This window comes from Malus sylvestris, chromosome 11, assembly GCF_916048215.2.
Source record: "Malus sylvestris chromosome 11, drMalSylv7.2, whole genome shotgun sequence".
Lineage (NCBI taxonomy): Eukaryota > Viridiplantae > Streptophyta > Magnoliopsida > Rosales > Rosaceae > Malus > Malus sylvestris.
In genome coordinates, this window is record NC_062270.1 from 12191252 (window position 1) to 12208494 (window position 17243).

Below are 17243 nucleotides of genomic sequence, written 5' to 3' on the forward strand. Positions count from 1 at the left end.
TAAAAAAATGACCACAAAACGTCGAATGTAAGGGAGTAAGAAATGCACTATAGAACATTACAAAGGCATATGTATAAAAGGGATTTGCAAATGACTTCTTTCAATTTAATCCCTCTCACATGCCTTATAGTGTTTGTATGATGCATTTTCTAATCCCCCCTGTACAACATTTTGTGATCTTTTCTTTAACCGTCGGATCAAATGAATTGAAAAATATCAATGGACGAATATTAACAACGGTGAGAAAGGTAAATGACCAAAGAATGAAAACCCTCCACCGTAATATATTGAACCTACATTAACAAAACCCCATAAAACAAACACAAAGGAAGAAAACTTAAGCAAATGCGACACCTTCTTTCCATCAGGTTTATCAATAATTTTAAACCGGTGTGATCCTTCCAGTCTATCAAGATACATTCATATTTTAACTTTTGACGTTCTTCTTCGGGCGTTAACAAATACATAGAAGGCCAAAAGGAGTAAAACAAGAGTTCCGCCTAACGAGAGGACCTTTATGCTCGTGCCATATGTGCTGTTCTGCATCCTCTCCCAAATTCCCTGCAATTTAGATGCATTAGTTAATGGAACTAAGTTTGTTCAATCAAATTATTTGGGGTGCTAAAACGGCTAAATTTCTTCCTGCATCTCCCCTCAACAGACATCAGAGAAATACAAATTTCAGTTTTCTGTAAACAGCTAAACAAAATAATGAAGCAGATTTGTTCAGGAACATTCCATGTGGCCAAAGCATTCCAATCATAATGACATCCTGTTTTTGTAAAAAGGCAAGAGCACGGGACCAGTTCGATGATTATGTACAGAATATGTAAAACAAGTAGGCAACATGTTCAAGAACAAGGCCATCACCGCACTTCAAAGCGATATATAAAAGCTGGAACTCCGCATATGCATAAAAGAAAATAACCACATACGTCCCAATAAGGACACTAGACAGAGGTTCCTAGTGAATGTCTAATGGTTAATGTAATTGTGGGATAAACCCAAGCTACTCTCTCATGATAAACAAACAGTCAGGATATGATTTGGATAATGAAAATAACCATGATGCTTGGTTGAATACAATTCACAAGACATATTTGAGGTCAAGCAGCCTCAGGAAAGATTTTCTATATTCTAAATCCAAACCACCATTAACAATTTCCAGCAACAATTACTACTTCAGTTCCAAACCCCCATTATAATAAGAGTTTAAAAGTTGATGTTGGATACCACCTGTAAAACATCTAAACATGAACGCCTATAAAAGGTTTCAATTTCCTATAACATCGCAAAGTATTTTCTTCAACCACAACTACATTTTCTCTTCCAACTGACAAAACTAAAAAAGTCATGGTTGACTGTAAATTTATCAAATTAAGAGAAAAGCAGACACTATAAAATAGTCTAACACATCTTGCCACGTGCATATGTATTTATTTAACATAGGGAATTATTAGCCTTGAAAAAAATAAACTTACTGTGATGCCAAAACTACGCTTATGTTGATTTGCAAAGATATTTTGTGCATATTTATAAAGCTCCACATCAAGGTGGTTAAGTTCCCTTATCTGCTGGAGGACCATTTCAGGAACCTGGAGGCGTGCCTGTAAATTTTTAACGGTCAGAATGACATCTAAAAGGAGAAGAGAGAGCCCATTGAGTATTTTGCCTCTTGGCACGTAGGGCATGCCAATTGGCCATCCAATGTAGTCTCCTTGGTTTGTGTTTAATTATTCAGTTTACTAATTTATCCTTATGATATAAGTTTTCTTTTTTTTCCTCTCCACTTTAGCAGTTTTTTAAACTAAAGGGTTTTTTTAATTTTTATTTTGATAGTTCCACCTGAAAAGGCAACATGCGGTTTGCAATATTTATATCCGATAAATCAGAGGTTCTATATGTTATAGATTACAGGTGCGTCTAACCAAGAAGAGAATTGAGTACAAGGATGAATGGATGCTGTGCACAGACATTAATGAATGATGTAAAACATCATCTATTGTACCATCTACTTTGAAGAAACTAGAAACTTAATGCTACCTGCTTAGTAAAGTTTGCGGGGGAGATTCTCTTCAAAGAAGAGGTGCGCCGGTTTGCTTGGGTCTTTCGTAAACTGGAAATGCAGTCTTCATAAGCTTCCATAAGCTCTCCCACAGTCATCTAATAAGGTGTAGAGAGGATTAAAGTCAACAAAGTGGAAGCCAGATCAACTATCATTGTGCCAATATGAAAAATGGCTTACATTTCCTTTCACTGCTTCAACAGTTTCAGGTGAAGCAATCTCACTTTCCTTTCCATCTAGGGTTCTGTTCTGTCATATTAAAAAAACAGCAGTAAGAAAATTGCTAAATCATTTTCCAATATGAGCAATCCACATACTGATGATGGCCTTTTCTAATTACCCGAAGTTCATTATTATCTGACTTGGAATCTGAAACTGAGTAGCTCTGTTCTGTAGCACAAGCAGAGGAATAAGATGAATGCCAGGTTTATAGTGTAAATCAACCCTATATAGATATCAACATGTTACCCAAAGCAATATGCAACATATAATTTGGTAATACCCAAACTCAGCTTGAGGCATAATACAGTTCAAACTCAAACTAAATATTCTCAACTTTGTGCTACAACTCCATTTTTTTTAGAGTACTGCACCTGAACAAGGTTAAATAACAGAAATTTTAAGTAGATACCACACTGACCGGGTTTGCTGTCAGTAGCACTCTCCTCACTAGAATTTGATCTTCCTAGCTGTGAAATCACCTGGGCGCCAACTACATTTGCAAACATGGTTGCAGATTCTCTGTGCTCCTCCGTGAGACCAACATATAACATATCATCCAACCTCTTCTGAAAAATTTACAAATTGCTACAGATTACAACCATAGGGAAAAATGGATTATGTGATAAAACATTTATACAAAATACTATGGAAAACTTACTTTTGCAACTTCCAGTACATGTTCACCAAGATGTTTATACCTCTGTACGCAATGGCGTACTTCATGTGATTCTGATAGATAGGAGTTGTTTGTCAATCCTGCAACCTTTTGAACTAGAGAGTCAACCATAAAATAAATTAAAGTATTATATACATATGTGTGCGTAATGATGCTTCAACATAAAGAGATCTCATAAATTCATCATTTTCTAGCCACAGAGGGGTGCACATGTGATAGGTTTCTACCCCAAAGAAGGAGCCTATTATGGAAAAGTGAGACAAAACCTACAAAAAGCAGCTGCTTGTAGTTGCTTCAGGAAACTACTAAAGCATTTCAAATTATTTGAGATTCAAAAAGTTTTAACACCCCCAAAGATTGCTGAAGTTTCGACAACAAAGTGGAAGGATATCCCTTCCACACTAGATTCTGTGTTGGTACCACCAAGGTCAAAATATTGGTTGATATCTCAGTACCGCAGCCAATATATTGACATTGGATCATAATATAAAAACATTAAATCAGTCCAAGTAGAAGAAAAATCAACAAAAAGGTTTTATCGGCAGAATCTCATTATTAAGAAAAATAAGCAACTATTTAGTATCTAAGACTCTAAGCAAAGCTTTCTAGCATTTTCACAACTCATGCATAGAGCAAAACTAAAAATAAGCACTAACAATTTCCACGATGTTCTAAAACTATAGGAGAATAAACAACCTGGAATGTTTCTCCGTTGTGAACAATTTCTTGAGCTATAGGGTCATTGATGTACTCATGTAATGGCATCACAACTTCCTCCATGTTGTACGGGTCATTGCTCTGAACATCATCTGAGCCTCTTTGCTCTTGACCATCTCTCTGTCCAGAAAAGTCAATACAATTACAAATAATGTGCAAAGGAGAAATACAGCACTTTAACAGAAATATACCAAGCATGAGAGCTGCGGAACCAAAATAACATACCCGGGCAAAAAGGTCTTCCCTCATCCATGGAACCAAATATTTCCATGGCCAAATATCCAGCGTGCTTACTCCCTTAGTCTTTGAACGTATATGTCTTGCCATTTGTGTTGCAGAAGTTAAGTTGGGATGTATCAAAAACCTAGCAGCTACCTCTACCGAAAATTCGTACGTACTAAAAACACGGTCAACCGGATCCCGAAGTATTGTCACTACTGATGTTCTCTCCCTGCGAAGTTTGGACATCATGCTATAGTCATCATGAGTAACCAACAACCTGCAATGTCGCTTTCTGCATAGGGTGCATAATTAACACCTATTAGAAATGCAAATATATGAAAAATTAAGAAAGGAATAGGCAAATGAAAGGGCAACAGACTATTATAGATCTGTAGGCCTCCAACTTAGTTGCTGACTTCAGGCTTGGCTTTACTTTTTAAAATGCAAACCTAGTGAAAGCAAATATGATACCCTTGTGAAGTAAATTTCTATGAAAATTACGCCTATCAGTCAAAATAAAAAAATAATGATGCTGTAACAATAAATAATAAACCCTTCCCCTTTCCAAGTTTATTTTCCATATAAGAACAGCCTTCCTGTAAAACTAACTCAACACAATTCTAGGCGCTCTAACATATGGACATCTGAGCTATAAGTCTATCACACCTTTGTAACGGTTCAATGCTCAATTATAAAAATGGTATAAACCTTGACTTTAGTGGTTCTTTGTTAACAAAATTATTTGAATTCTTGAACTCACTGAACTGGAAATGTCAAAAACAGAAGTTAGAAAAGAGAACACAGTATCTTACCTAGGATCAAATCGAAGCTTATCATAAGATCGAGGACATTCCAGAGAGCTATAGTACAACTTTCTCAAGAAACTGCAAGTGTATATATAGCCAGAACCATGCATTAATACGGTTGTCAAAATTATGGGTGTCAATCTATAGGTTAGAAAGTTGGACTTATGTGGAATTACCAGTGGAAATACGTACGTCCTCCTGTTCTGGGGACATGAAGGAAAAACAGCAAATCCCTCAGTGTGTGTTTGTCTTCTCTAACTTCTTGTTCAAGCGAAGAAGAAGCCCATTTTTTGACAACTCTTTCACAATGACCAAAATCATTCCTAAAAGGCGAAGCATTCGCTGATACAGAAGCTGTGGATGAGTTATGAGAACCCAAAGAACGGCATCCTGACCAATATAATTACCCAAGTAATGCTACGAAACGAACCAAAAGAAAACAGAAAGAAAGTAACCAAAAAATGATTTACTCAAAACAACACGTCTGCCATTTCGTTGGTTACTCAAATTGGTTCACATTGCGTAATGTTAATCTCCAAACAATCCCACCTAAACCGCCCGAACATATATTTAAAAACTACATTGTACAGTATTACCAAGACCAAAAGAGCTAACTTGAAGACTAAAAACTAAGAAATGATAAAGAATAACGTAAGAGCAAGCATAAGAGACATAAATTGTGTTCGATACATACCAAATCCGAGAAGCAACAGCAGGATAGAGAATTTCAGAGTAAGATCCATACGCCTTATTCCTATTCTCCAACCACTGCTACAACGTAACAAATTTAACAATATTCAAAGTTGGCATCTTCCAAAAGAGTTCAACAAAAAACATATATATCAAATGAAAAATGAGCATCTATCAGCACACCTTTAAACTAATTCTATTTGCTTTGCTTGTGCAAAATTTTCCCAGAAAAATCTCTTCTTTTCCTACCAACCAAACAGGATTAGAACCCAAACCCCCAAAATTCAAAACAAAGACCAGACATTTCCGGAATTACAAAGCTGAGATATGGAAATACGCAAACTTATATAAGAACCCACAAAAATTGAAACCCTAACGACAAGAAAGGAGAGCGAAAAAAAGGGGCAATGGAACAAAATTCGATACCTGTATCGAAACCGGGGGTGTTTGTGTTCATAAACGGTGTTGGGAGTGTAGCAGACAAACGGAAGACGATGAATGAGGGATGAGGGCCCCACCTTTCAGAACCTTCCAGAGATCCTGAAGAGGCCGGTCCGTCCCACCCGGATTCAAATTTTCTCAGCAGCCAAACACCCGGATTTTCTCAGGATTTTGTTTCTCTCAAACTCTCTGCGGTTGTGTGAGGATGGTCATGCAAAAGATACAGTGTATGATGTATCCATCTGCGCGTGTGTCTGCATAATTGTGCGCGCGCGCGCGACTCCAAATGGAAAGTTTCGCTCTATGGAATGAATTGAAATATTTTGTCCTGGCGCAATCTGTTCTCCGGGGGCAAACTCGTCATATGAAAATTTAGAACACCGTTCTTTTTATTACAAAGCGATATTTTAATCTAATTAAGATCGATTATTTTAAGAAACAAACATAATATTCGTGATTCGCTACGTTGAGATACAACTATAATTGGTCTTGTAAACAATAAGCACCATGGCTATGACACTAGTTACGGTAGCCATAGCCATAGGACATAACCATCATTATATTGATCAGGGTAACCGTGACATTATTGTTCAAGAATTCATTGATTAACATTGATGATATTGTAACTTGTTTACAGTAGAAATAAATACGAAAACTTTTAAACTCAAGACTAGTAAGAGATAGTATTATATTTGTTATAGTAACAGATCAACGTTCATAAAATTTAATCTCAAGACGTTAAGGGATATTATGTTGTTTTATTTACAAACTGACGTCCATGAAATTTAAAATTTAATCTCAAGACGTTAAGGGATATTATGTTGTTTTATTTACAAATTGACATCCATGAAATTTAAACTGAAGACGTTTCATCTAACTAATTAGGCAGATCAAAATTGTGGGCTTAATTAAACATCTGACGCCCAAAATGACTATAATATCCCCAGGACAAAAGGCAGGTTAAGAAAAAAGATTATGGTTTTTAAGTTGGAAGAGTGGGGCAGAGGTGTTGGTAGTGCGACACAGGGAGTACCTCTCATGGTTCGACAATGGGGACACCGGCTAGGATTCTCTACCATTCTTCTTTCATTTTTTTTTTCTTTATATTTTCTATTTTATTTTTCTCTTTCTATAAAAAAAATTAATCTAAGATGTTGACGTAAATTAACCATGATCATTCAAATAAAAAAAAAGGTCGTACCCAGTGCACAAGGTTCCCACTTTACGCATGGTCTGGGAGAGATGAATGTCGGCTAGCCTTACCCCCATTTATGGAGAGGCTGCTCCCAAGTCTCGAACCTAAGACCTACTGCTTATGAACCATGATCATTCAAATAAAAAAAAAAAAATAAAAAAAAAGAGGAAAGAGAATTCTATTCGGTGTACTTTGGTCTGGTTGGTGTGTGTGGAAATATTATATGTGTTTGTATGGGGGTGGGGGCCCAAAGAAGAGTGGAGCCCTCTGCCTATCCAATGTTTTGTCACATGCTAATGCTAATGCTATGCTCCTTGTGCCATTGTTTCTTGCATTTTCCTAGTGCTACATACATGATACATCCGATGGGTCTGACCCATCAACTTTACAACTACTCCACCACTTATATTGTTATAATTAAAGGAAAACTAATGAAAATTTTTGAAAATTTTGAGTTTTAACGATAAAGACAAAATAAATGGTAAAGTGAATAGTATTAGAATTGACTTTTTAGTGTAAAAATATGATTTTTTGTTAAAGGAAATAGTACCGGAAACTTTTCGTTAAAGTTCCCTATAATTAATTGGATGATCTTGGTCTACTGAAATTTAATCTTCATGTTGTCAAAACAAATTTTGAATTTAAATTTCATAGATGACAATTAATTTAAAAAATTGTTATTGACACTCATAAAATCTTATTTTGCACTCTAAATTTTCTATAATTAACACTTGTAAGGAGTGTAGAATGAGATTTTTTGGAGTGCTAATAACAGTTTCCTTAATTTATTGGCACTTAAATTTTTATTTGGTTAGAAACTTAACTTTTATTTGGTAAGAAAACATTTCTAAGTTCAAAAATTATGAATGACAGTTATCAAAGTTAGTCTTAATTGAAGGTATTGAAGATAAGTGCACAAAAAATAAAAGTATTTATCACCGTAATGATAATGTGAATGAGCCACTAGAATATGTACATGCGGAATATGAGAATTTCATGTACACCATGTACAAAATAAAGTTAAGTTTCAAAAAATGTACAAAACAAAGTTAAGAGTTTTTGGAAAAACAAACAAATCATGTAACATCATCACAAGTTAATAACCTTACCAAGATCATCACAACCTTAATTGAAGGCATTGAAGATAAGTGTACGAAAAATAAAAGTATTTATAACCTTAGTGATATTGTGAATGAGCCACTAGAACATGTACACACAGAATATGAGAATTTCATGTACACCATGTACAAAATAAAGTTAAGTTTCAAAAAATGTACAAAACAAAGTTAAGAGTTTTCGGAAAAACAAACAAATCATGTAACATCATCACAAGTCAATAACCTTACCAAGATCATCACAACCACCACACCGACTAGTATCATTGCTATGACCATCACCATCTTACAAAAGTCATCATATTTACCACACATTGTCATCATATCATCATTGTTGAACATCTTCGTTTCCTCCACCACTGCCACCGGCAGGACTGCCGCCGCCGCCGCCATCCACTATCATTGCCACCACCACCACCCGAATAACCTTTTCCACGACTCACACCCGACTCCCATTGCAATCGTTGTCACCACTACCCCACTCACAAAACGCATATTTCCTGTTTTTTTCATTTTCAACTCACTTTTCAAAAACTACCAGACAGTATTCTCAAACTTTTAAAATGCAAAATTGTGGTTGTCATTTTCGTTTACCAAAACAATTCTTACAACACAAATTAAAAAATATTACCACCATAGATGCCCTTTATGTACTCATTTATGGGCAGAAAAGGAGTTGTGAAAGGCGAGGTGTAATAATTGGAGGTGGATTGTCTACCGTCCCATTTCCATACTCTTCATATCCCCTCTTGTTTATGTGGTTACGGTTAAGCCACGTCAACATTTTATATTGAGTTTTTTTTATAAAAATAATAAAACAAAAAGTAATAGAAATATAAAATGTTGACGTGGCTTAACCGTGACCACACAAGATGAGAAAAGTATGGAAATGGGAGGGCAGACAATCCACCTCCGTTATAATTAGCACTACTTTGCGTAGAAGCTCTTTTACCCTACTGATTTGGTATTTTAAAAGTTTCATGATAACATCAATTGCTTTGTGAATTCTATGCAAATCATCTCAAACGGTAGACAAGAAACATTTGATAATATGATGAAACCAAACGAAAAATGAATCGATGAACGAGCACCAATGAGAAATGACATCTTTACAAAGGTGAAATATCAAATCCTAATGATATCTACAGTGCTTGCTACGCCGTGTTCCCAACATCGAATTGAATTGATTGAATAAAAGAATGACCTCTGCCGGTAAGTTTGCAGAGAACAGCCGGCCCTGTTTTATCACTGTTTAACTAAAACAGCCTTCGAGGCATCAAGGTGATTAAGGCGGCAGGTTCCAAGAAGAAACTCCGGAAGCTCCTCTGGCGTGTTTGCCTGAGCAACAAGCATTGGAAGTCAAGCATGAAAATGGAATAAGTTGTCAAGGGAAGTCGATTTTTCTAAATAGTTAAGAGTGCATTTTACGCAACATTATTAACGTGCACATGAATATCTTTACTTCTTTAGATAAGAAACAAACTGATAACATGGATGTTTACCTGTATTAAAAATGCCATCTCAATGACCAGATTGTTTAGGTACCCAAGGACAAGACTAACCACGCCCCTTGCAACGGTGGATGATCCAATGTCGATACCAAGCTGAATGATAGCCAATGATTTCAGAACTAGCATGTATTAGACAAATTTGAACAAACGACATCATTTTGTTACTACAAAATTGATTTGGCCGCATGCAGGCAACAATAATATCAAGAATGCAAGTAACAATTTTTAATCTACTTCAATAATTGTTTCTTCAAGTTTACCTCTACGTAGTTTTTCCCGTGGAAATAATTGATTTCAAGTGCCTGACCAATGAGGCACGCTTTCTTTCCCACACTCTGCTTAACAATCCATGAACCCTGAGGAAAGAAGTAACAGTTAAAATTTAATTGATCTTAGTTAGACGGAGAGAGAAAGGTTAAATAGAATTAAACTTAGTTAGAGATCGAAATACTTGAACAACACCAGTAAAAGATGCATTTTCTTTTCAGGTAAATGGTGTCACATATTTTGTATTTTGTGTACATCTTCAACAAGATGATGGGAGAAGACCGAGTATGCCATGCCAACTGGATTACAGCAATCATTGCATGTACCAACCTTAGATATGTATGGTATCAGCTTAAACCTTGAATTTCTATATGCGTCATCCCCCTTGATAAAACTCTCTAGTAAGGGTGTATCTTCAACTGGAGAATTCATCATATAGTATAGTGCCAGGCTATATGTAGTTGAACCTGGGACCTGAGTCAAAACAGATAATTTCGTAAATATTGATAGGTGACAGGCAATAACATGCAAATAGTAATAATAGGAAAATAAAATAAAATCAAATAAGACGGAATTTACCTGAATGTTCACAATGAAGAAGAATTCTCCCCTACCCTGTGCCGCATATTTCTGCAGAAACACAAGATTGTAAAAAGTGTGTAAATTACATTCGTCCATTTCTTAATTCTATGTTTTCAGTCAACCCTATATGTGATAACTGGCTAGGAAAAATCTTAGCAATAAAAGAAAAAACCACAAATCCTCGGTTAAATAATGACCTGAACAATGCTCCCTGGGCGACCTCCAAGATCATCTTCACGCTTGTCAGATTTTAGCCAGTCTGCAGCTACCATTTGCATCAACGTGCCCTTAGCCTTGACCTGAACAAGAGAAAGCAATGAAAGATAAGATAAGGACTAGAAACGCGGGTTAAAACTCCAACTGCCAACGGACGTATCAGCAACATTCAAGAGGTGAAAGAAAAAGAACATTTAAAGAGCCCTGGATTAGAAATTCCTATAAACTACAGTTGGAAACTATTATTATGAAAACTTTACGCTTATTAACACCATGTTTACTAAATGAAACTGATATTGAAAGAAATTTCACAACCAACACCTAAAATTCATTGATCATAAAGCAACACATAAATCAGCAGACCAAGAACATGCAACCCAAATCAGCATTCAAAGGATATACAACCTCAAAGCTCAACTGCAAACCATTTGGCAATTGGTATGATGACCATATTGTAAAACGTGAGCAATTTTTTCCAAAAAATCATGCTAGACAACTATATCTAAGACATTTCTGTCCAAACCTTCTTATGGTCTTCCAGATAACTTTTGCCACGAATTAGAAAAGTAGAAGGATCTGCTGAAGTCCAACTGGAAGCCAAATTACAAGCTGAATCTTTTGGAAGAGTAGACCCATAGTGGCAGGTAATGTCTTCCCTATCCATCTCTTGTAGGTCCACATAACCCCTCTTCTGAACTGCAGCACACAATCACACAGAAAACTAAATCAAGAAGGGCGATATACAAAGGCATAAAATGTTAAGACAAAAATATTAAACACCATAATAACCTGCAAGATCATGCAATCTTTTCACAAAACCAGCAGCAGTTGACAACTTGGGATGATGTATATTCTGCAAGGTGCAATCAGAGCCAAGTTAGAAACTCCTAGAATACGAAATAATTGTTGGTCCACATCCTAACCGCTTAAGCAAACTACCAAGCTTATCAAGGTACGAATGCAGAAGATCCTGAGCCAAAATCCCTGCTACCGCAACCTCCTAATATAAGTTGTATAACTTATATTCCACATTTTGGGCTCTAAAGGTTGAAGACCCACATGTGAAGAGCATAGTAGAATACGAAATAACCAACAATATAGATACAAGCACTAGTGTGGAACTTTAGAAGGTAAAAAGACATGAGAATAAGCTACAAATACATGTAACTAAGCAGGTCAAGATTTCTATAACAAGTTATGAGCAGTACAAGACATAGTGGACTGAACTATGGAAGACTATGTACAGAGGTCAACATGATGATGTTTTGGACCCAAAATAAGTCCAGCGAAGCTAAAATTTTATGAAAATTGCATACACGAGAGGGAGAGAGAACATTGGTGGCAACACACAAGAACCACCCAGTAACCGCGTAAAAGTAAAGGAGCATAAAAGTGGAATGACTGTCTAAATGTCACAAATTTATGCCCACATCGTTTACCTGTGAGTGCATTTCTGAGCCAAAATCAGGAATCCATTCAGTTTCTGATTGATCACTGGATGGTGGTTCTGGCACATCAAAGAATTCATCAGAAGCATCATTCAAGCTAACAAGACTAGCATGTTCGGAAGGTGCTTTTTCTACTTCTTCAGCTAATTTTTCCTTCGTCCTCCCATCCCCAGTCACTGTTGGAGCATCAGCCTCACCATCCCCTTCATTCTGTTGCAAACTAAAGTTTCTCCTTAGCTCTCCCAATGAAAATTCTGAGGAAGAATAGTTTCCTTGTGTTCTGAAAAACTCCCGGAGGGCTACAAATAAATTTATTCTTTCGATTCAATAAGTAGACCTCAAAATAATGTAAACAATGAAGAGGTTTGTATATATATAAAGCTCTATCAATCAAGAGTACAGAAATACCAGCAACTCTCCCTAGCATTTTGATGGTCATAGATCGGGCTGAAGAGCTTTGTAGATAAGATTTCCAGAATTTCCAATCAATAGCAAGCATGTGCTTCACAACTGATTGTTTCCCTTGGTTCACAGGGGTTATAACATATCCTCCACCTGGAGAGAGTGGTAAATGTCTCAAAATCTTTCCATTATTAACTTTCAAATTATGCACCTCCAGCCAAAAAGATCCACTAAGCAATAACCACTAGAACTCACAATAAAATCTTGAACAGGCAGTTGTACAAATTAAATTTAAACTTAAAACAGGAAGTAGAAGGAGAATATAGTTTTATCAACTCTGGAGGTATCACAACCATAAAAGTTGTACCTATCCACACTAACATGCACCAACGTTATAATACTACCATGTTGACGCTGTATCAAGTTCAACACATGCACATACTCTTGTACGCGAGTGCACACAAACACATGCAAATTCGTTGAAGGAATGAATACCCCAATGCTTCTCACTCATATTATTAAATGTCCAAGCTCCGGACAACTATCCTATATTAAACACTTGTAAAGTCTAGGAGATTTATAAATATGTAAAATCTAAGCATACATTACTTTTAAGGCAGGCACGGACGTAGCCTTTCTGCGGTGGACACCTCTTATGAAACACAGAATGGTAGAGAATAACTGTGAAAGAAGACACCAAAGGAAGCTAATTTCGGTATCAATATACTTTTAAATGTAAATGCAAAAGAGAAAACAAAAAAACAAAAAACAAAAAAAAACCACCATTTCAATACTACCATATGTCCCATCATCTTCCCTTCTCCAATAACGCCGCAACAATAGATCTCTTCGCTTCATTCCCCTGCAATATATGAAATGTTGATTTCATAACTATGAAAAGAAACACTTACACAACTGCTTCAGAACATAATTCAAAATCATTGTAGGCCAGGGGCCTGACCATGGTAACCAATCGCTGTATAACTGCTTGTGAATGATATCCGTATGACCATCAAGGTGTTCAACCACATTTCCCTTGTAGAAACAGAAGTCCCATCTACAACATCGTTTATCATTGTTAATTTCAATTACAAAAATGCTTCATATAAGGCAATTTGGATAAGAAATTAAGGCAATTTGGATAAGAAATTAAGGCAATTTGGATAAGAAATTAATGGATACATGTATAATACAGATATGGTCAAGAGGAGCAAATACAAAGACAAAAGGCAGACCACTCACTACATCATATAGGTTACCACTTCAACGTTCAAATGAAACCACTGGTAATATAAAGGCTAAGGAGTTATGATGGAGATCATGATGTAAGCCTAGACAATTTGTACACAAAGGCACAAGGTGTAGTTTATGCCTCAGCGTTTCTAACAATGTATAGGGGGGTGGGTGGTCTAAAGTGTTTTAACATAATGTTTGACTTTATTAAAGTATTTTGAGCTTCCATATTGGATTTGTTTTGGAGCTTCCATTTTCGGATTTGTGCAGCATCATTGCCATTGTACACTTTTTTGAGCATGAAAATTTCAAACAATTATAGTTTCAGTTTTAGATTAGTTTTTCCCATCTTTTGTTTCCACTGTCTACATAAAGTTCTCAACAAACTTACTCTGATCTTGAGGGACCAAGGGACATAAGTGTCTGGAAAATGCCTTCTGATGTTCCATCAACAACACCCACAGCCATTATGGCAGGATGATCGTCCCACTGCTCATGGTAGGAACATAATCAATAGAACGAATCTTTCATACAACCAAGTAGTGAATATTAAACCTACCAACCTTCCCATGAGAATCCCTATCTTTTGCTTCTTTAAATAGTCGTAGACCTGTATTACAGTAACAAAGTTCAGCATGCAGATTCACTACTTCAAAATGCAGAGAGGAGAATAAACAAAGTTCAGCACACAGTTTCACTACTTCAAAATGTACAGAGGAGAATAACTCTTACCATTCTGACACCCGAAAATTGTCCAAGGTGAAGGAGCAATTACATCGGATGTCACAGCATCGGTTTGTGCCGAAGAACAAAGGCTCCAGTCTATAGAATTAATGCGACTTCTACTACTAGATCCACCTAGTCTGCGTGCATGAATACTTTAAAAGTACCCAGAAAAAAAAAATGAAGAATCATATCAGAGCCACAAAGATTAACCATAGCCCACAACCGGTTTACCAAAGCCGCCAAGCATAGTTAAACAAAGTTACTTCCAAATGAAAAAACTCACACCAATGTTCATGATGAGGTGAACAAGAAAACTAAAAAAGAGCAGTAGATAACAAAATATCACACCTAAAGGACTGCCATATGCTATTGGAACCGTGCAAAATATTATCGTTTAGATCTGGACCACCCTGCATACGTGCATAGACATTAGACTCATATTTAGCATAATCATCTACAGTAAATTACAAATACTGAGGATTTGAAAGTTAAGACCTGTAAAGCGATCTCTTGAAAGGAATGAATCCACCTTGCTGCTTCTTCTGGACTGCTTGCTCCCAACTACGAAATTAAAGTTTTTCAATATTTTGACATTAATTTGTAAGAGAAACAATTGGTTGAGGATAGTTACCATACCTTAAGTTGATCATTGTGATTTGACATATTATACAGTGTGAAAATGAAGAATACCTATAAGTTGTACAAACAGGTGTTATATGCATATATCACTGTAGCTAAAATAATCAAGAAATATGAACACAATGCTAAAGTAGGAGAGTCTGTAAGACTCGTACTTTTCTTTGAATGCTCTCACGTCCATTGTCTGTCACTCGAATGCAAGAGTCTATGATAGCGCTTCTTACAGGATCCTGATACACACAACAGGTGGGAAAATATCAAGGCTCTTTTTTTACTTATGCCTACCTAATAATGTTGTAAAATCTATATCACAAAGGGACAGAAACACGGTTCTCACTCAAACTGTCTGTAGGCCAAATTATTACTCAAGCGCTCCTCATTCAGTTTGTGTTAATATAAAAATAAGCAGAAGCACAAATAATTCATTTTTTCTTGAGTTAATGATGGACATAATCCTAAAAACAACAAATGATATATACCAATTGAAAAATTCAAAAAGCTCTTTAAATGAAAAGGACAGTAGAAAAACATAATACATAATTCTCCGCACAAACTTCTAAAAGTAGGATTCAAACGGCCAAATTCCAACAAAGGCATTACCAACTTCTGCAAGCCATGGGTGTACGAAAAAGCGTGTACAAGGAAAGACAAAAGAAAAGGTAACTGAGCCCACAAAAGTATCAAATTACGTAATGAGCTCTTGCAAAATTCTATCAATTTTTTCCTTCTCACTTCTTGATTTTCAGTCAAGTTTTCACAGGAAGATTATTTCCTTGTAACTCACAATAAAACTTGTCTAGTTTTTCCAAATGTATTAACATTTTCAAGGGGAGATTTATATGTTCTTTGGAAGTGGAGCTAAATGGAAACTCTAATAATCCCTATCACACTTACTGTTTGAAGCCCTCCATAGATGTAGTTGCATTCTAACACTCTTCAAGTATCTCATATGCTTATCCAAAGTAGTTATCAATATGTTACAGACTTTAAACGCATAGATATATTCACAAGCATATATACATTTTTAAATGTAATATATGAACAATGACAACTAGATATGAAGTTTTCACATAATCAACCGCATAGTGATCCGATGAAAATTAAAGGGAAAAAAACAGATCATTCTACAATAAAAGTCAGTATGATCGATGCATAATTTTGATTGCTCCATCAACGGCTTTCAAACAACACATTCCAGCCAATAACGACCAAAACTCGGAAACCACTCTGTTAATACAATGCTAACTAAAAACCCAAAAAGTCACCAATTACTTGAAAACTTGCAGATAAATTTCATTAACTTTAACTCTTCCTAGTCATTTATTTTTCTAGAAAGGCAAAGAAAGGGAGGAGCAAGAACCTCATTGTTCGAAACGGGAACTGATTTGAAGCTTTTGAGAGAGTGGCCTTCAAGAACAAAGTAGCGTTTGCGGGAGTACTGTAGCCCAATCCGATTCGAACGAACGAGATAAAGCCATCCCTCCATTCTTTGATCGGTTTGCGAGATACCCATTTCGCAGAACCTCGATCCCCGATAAACCCACCACTCAAATTCGATCACTTTTCAGTATCTCAACATCCATGCAAAATCTTGGGCTCCGTTTGTGTGTGGGTCGGAGTCAGACCCGGTTCGGCTCGTTTAATAGCAGTGGAAAGAGAGATTTGAGTGCGGATGAGATAGCAGAATGGTGATCCTCTGAAGTTCTGAACTCAATCAAGCCATTGAACACAGAGAATCGTGGCGTTCGTCTTTGGAATCGTAGGTGGGATTCTCTCTTTCTCCCTCTTTCTCTCTGTTAAAGCAACTGAATGAGTGCACATATCATATATAAGACAAACACTGCCAGGCAAATAATAGTACTAGTACGTGGAATTACTGATTTACCCTTGGATTTGAATGGACTTTGAAAACTTTATTATTATATATTATACAAGAAAATGTGAGATATGAACTTAATTTTTTTTTTTTGTTGTTTGTGTATTTTCCGCGCAAAGGTGGAAATTTAGTTGTCAAAATATATTTTCTTCTTTTGAATTTAGGTTTTGACACCAAGCTATAAAATTTGCTAA

The 17243-nt window shown here is 36.2% G+C and overlaps 2 protein-coding genes across 15 annotated transcripts; both read right to left on the reverse strand.

Moving 5' to 3' along the window:
• Window positions 1-264: 264 nt before the first annotated feature.
• LOC126589285 (protein-tyrosine sulfotransferase-like) lies at window positions 265-6134 on the reverse strand. 13 transcript variants are annotated; one of them, XM_050254546.1, is made up of 14 exons: window positions 5825-6131; window positions 5582-5643; window positions 5403-5476; window positions 4885-5062; window positions 4715-4786; window positions 3906-4194; window positions 3660-3800; window positions 2946-3050; window positions 2706-2853; window positions 2406-2455; window positions 2246-2314; window positions 2044-2163; window positions 1482-1607; window positions 265-561 (listed from the first exon to the last, which is right to left on the reverse strand). In XM_050254546.1, exons 3-14 carry the CDS (start codon window positions 5449-5451, stop codon window positions 421-423), a joined length of 1488 nt encoding a protein of 495 aa, XP_050110503.1. In that variant the 5' UTR covers window positions 5452-5476; window positions 5582-5643; window positions 5825-6131; the 3' UTR covers window positions 265-420. The 13 variants fall into 13 exon arrangements, with proteins under 13 accessions (XP_050110503.1, XP_050110499.1, XP_050110505.1 ...); XM_050254542.1 differs by having other exon boundaries at window positions 4885-5098; XM_050254548.1 differs by having other exon boundaries at window positions 5403-5479.
• Window positions 6135-9109: 2975 nt separating this feature from the next.
• Window positions 9110-16981, reverse strand: LOC126590641 (protein ENHANCED DISEASE RESISTANCE 2-like). Of its 2 annotated transcripts, XM_050256119.1 has the most exons (21): window positions 16534-16981; window positions 15329-15403; window positions 15171-15224; window positions 15030-15095; window positions 14883-14944; window positions 14541-14686; window positions 14372-14418; window positions 14200-14297; window positions 13537-13632; window positions 13373-13437; window positions 13185-13256; window positions 12582-12728; window positions 12165-12472; window positions 11515-11578; window positions 11249-11421; window positions 10707-10808; window positions 10507-10557; window positions 10258-10401; window positions 9921-10016; window positions 9652-9753; window positions 9110-9487 (listed from the first exon to the last, which is right to left on the reverse strand). In XM_050256119.1, exons 1-21 carry the CDS (start codon window positions 16684-16686, stop codon window positions 9395-9397), a joined length of 2214 nt encoding a protein of 737 aa, XP_050112076.1. In that variant the 5' UTR covers window positions 16687-16981; the 3' UTR covers window positions 9110-9394. The 2 variants fall into 2 exon arrangements, with proteins under 2 accessions (XP_050112076.1, XP_050112077.1); XM_050256120.1 differs by lacking the exon at window positions 13185-13256.
• Window positions 16982-17243: the final 262 nt, after the last annotated feature.

What these genes read in the sequence shown, in the direction of transcription:
- LOC126590641 (XM_050256119.1), bottom strand. Translation starts at nt 16,686, where the DNA reads ATGGGTATCTCGCAAACCGATCAAAGAATGGAGGGATGGCTTTATCTC. An exon ending in TACAGCGATTGGTTACCATG is followed by an intron (nt 13,438 to 13,536) that starts GTCAGGCCCCTG and finishes CATATATTGCAG; the next exon opens with GGGAATGAAGCGAAGAGATC. An exon ending in AAGATTGCATGATCTTGCAG is followed by an intron (nt 11,422 to 11,514) that starts GTTATTATGGTG and finishes TGTGTGCTGCAG; the next exon opens with TTCAGAAGAGGGGTTATGTG.
- LOC126589285 (XM_050254543.1), bottom strand. Translation starts at nt 5,451, where the DNA reads ATGGATCTTACTCTGAAATTCTCTATCCTGCTGTTGCTTCTCGGATTT. An exon ending in GGACGTACGTATTTCCACTG is followed by an intron (nt 4,787 to 4,884) that starts GTAATTCCACAT and finishes ATACACTTGCAG; the next exon opens with TTTCTTGAGAAAGTTGTACT. An exon ending in ACAACGGAGAAACATTCCAG is followed by an intron (nt 3,051 to 3,659) that starts GTTGTTTATTCT and finishes CTAGTTCAAAAG; the next exon opens with GTTGCAGGATTGACAAACAA.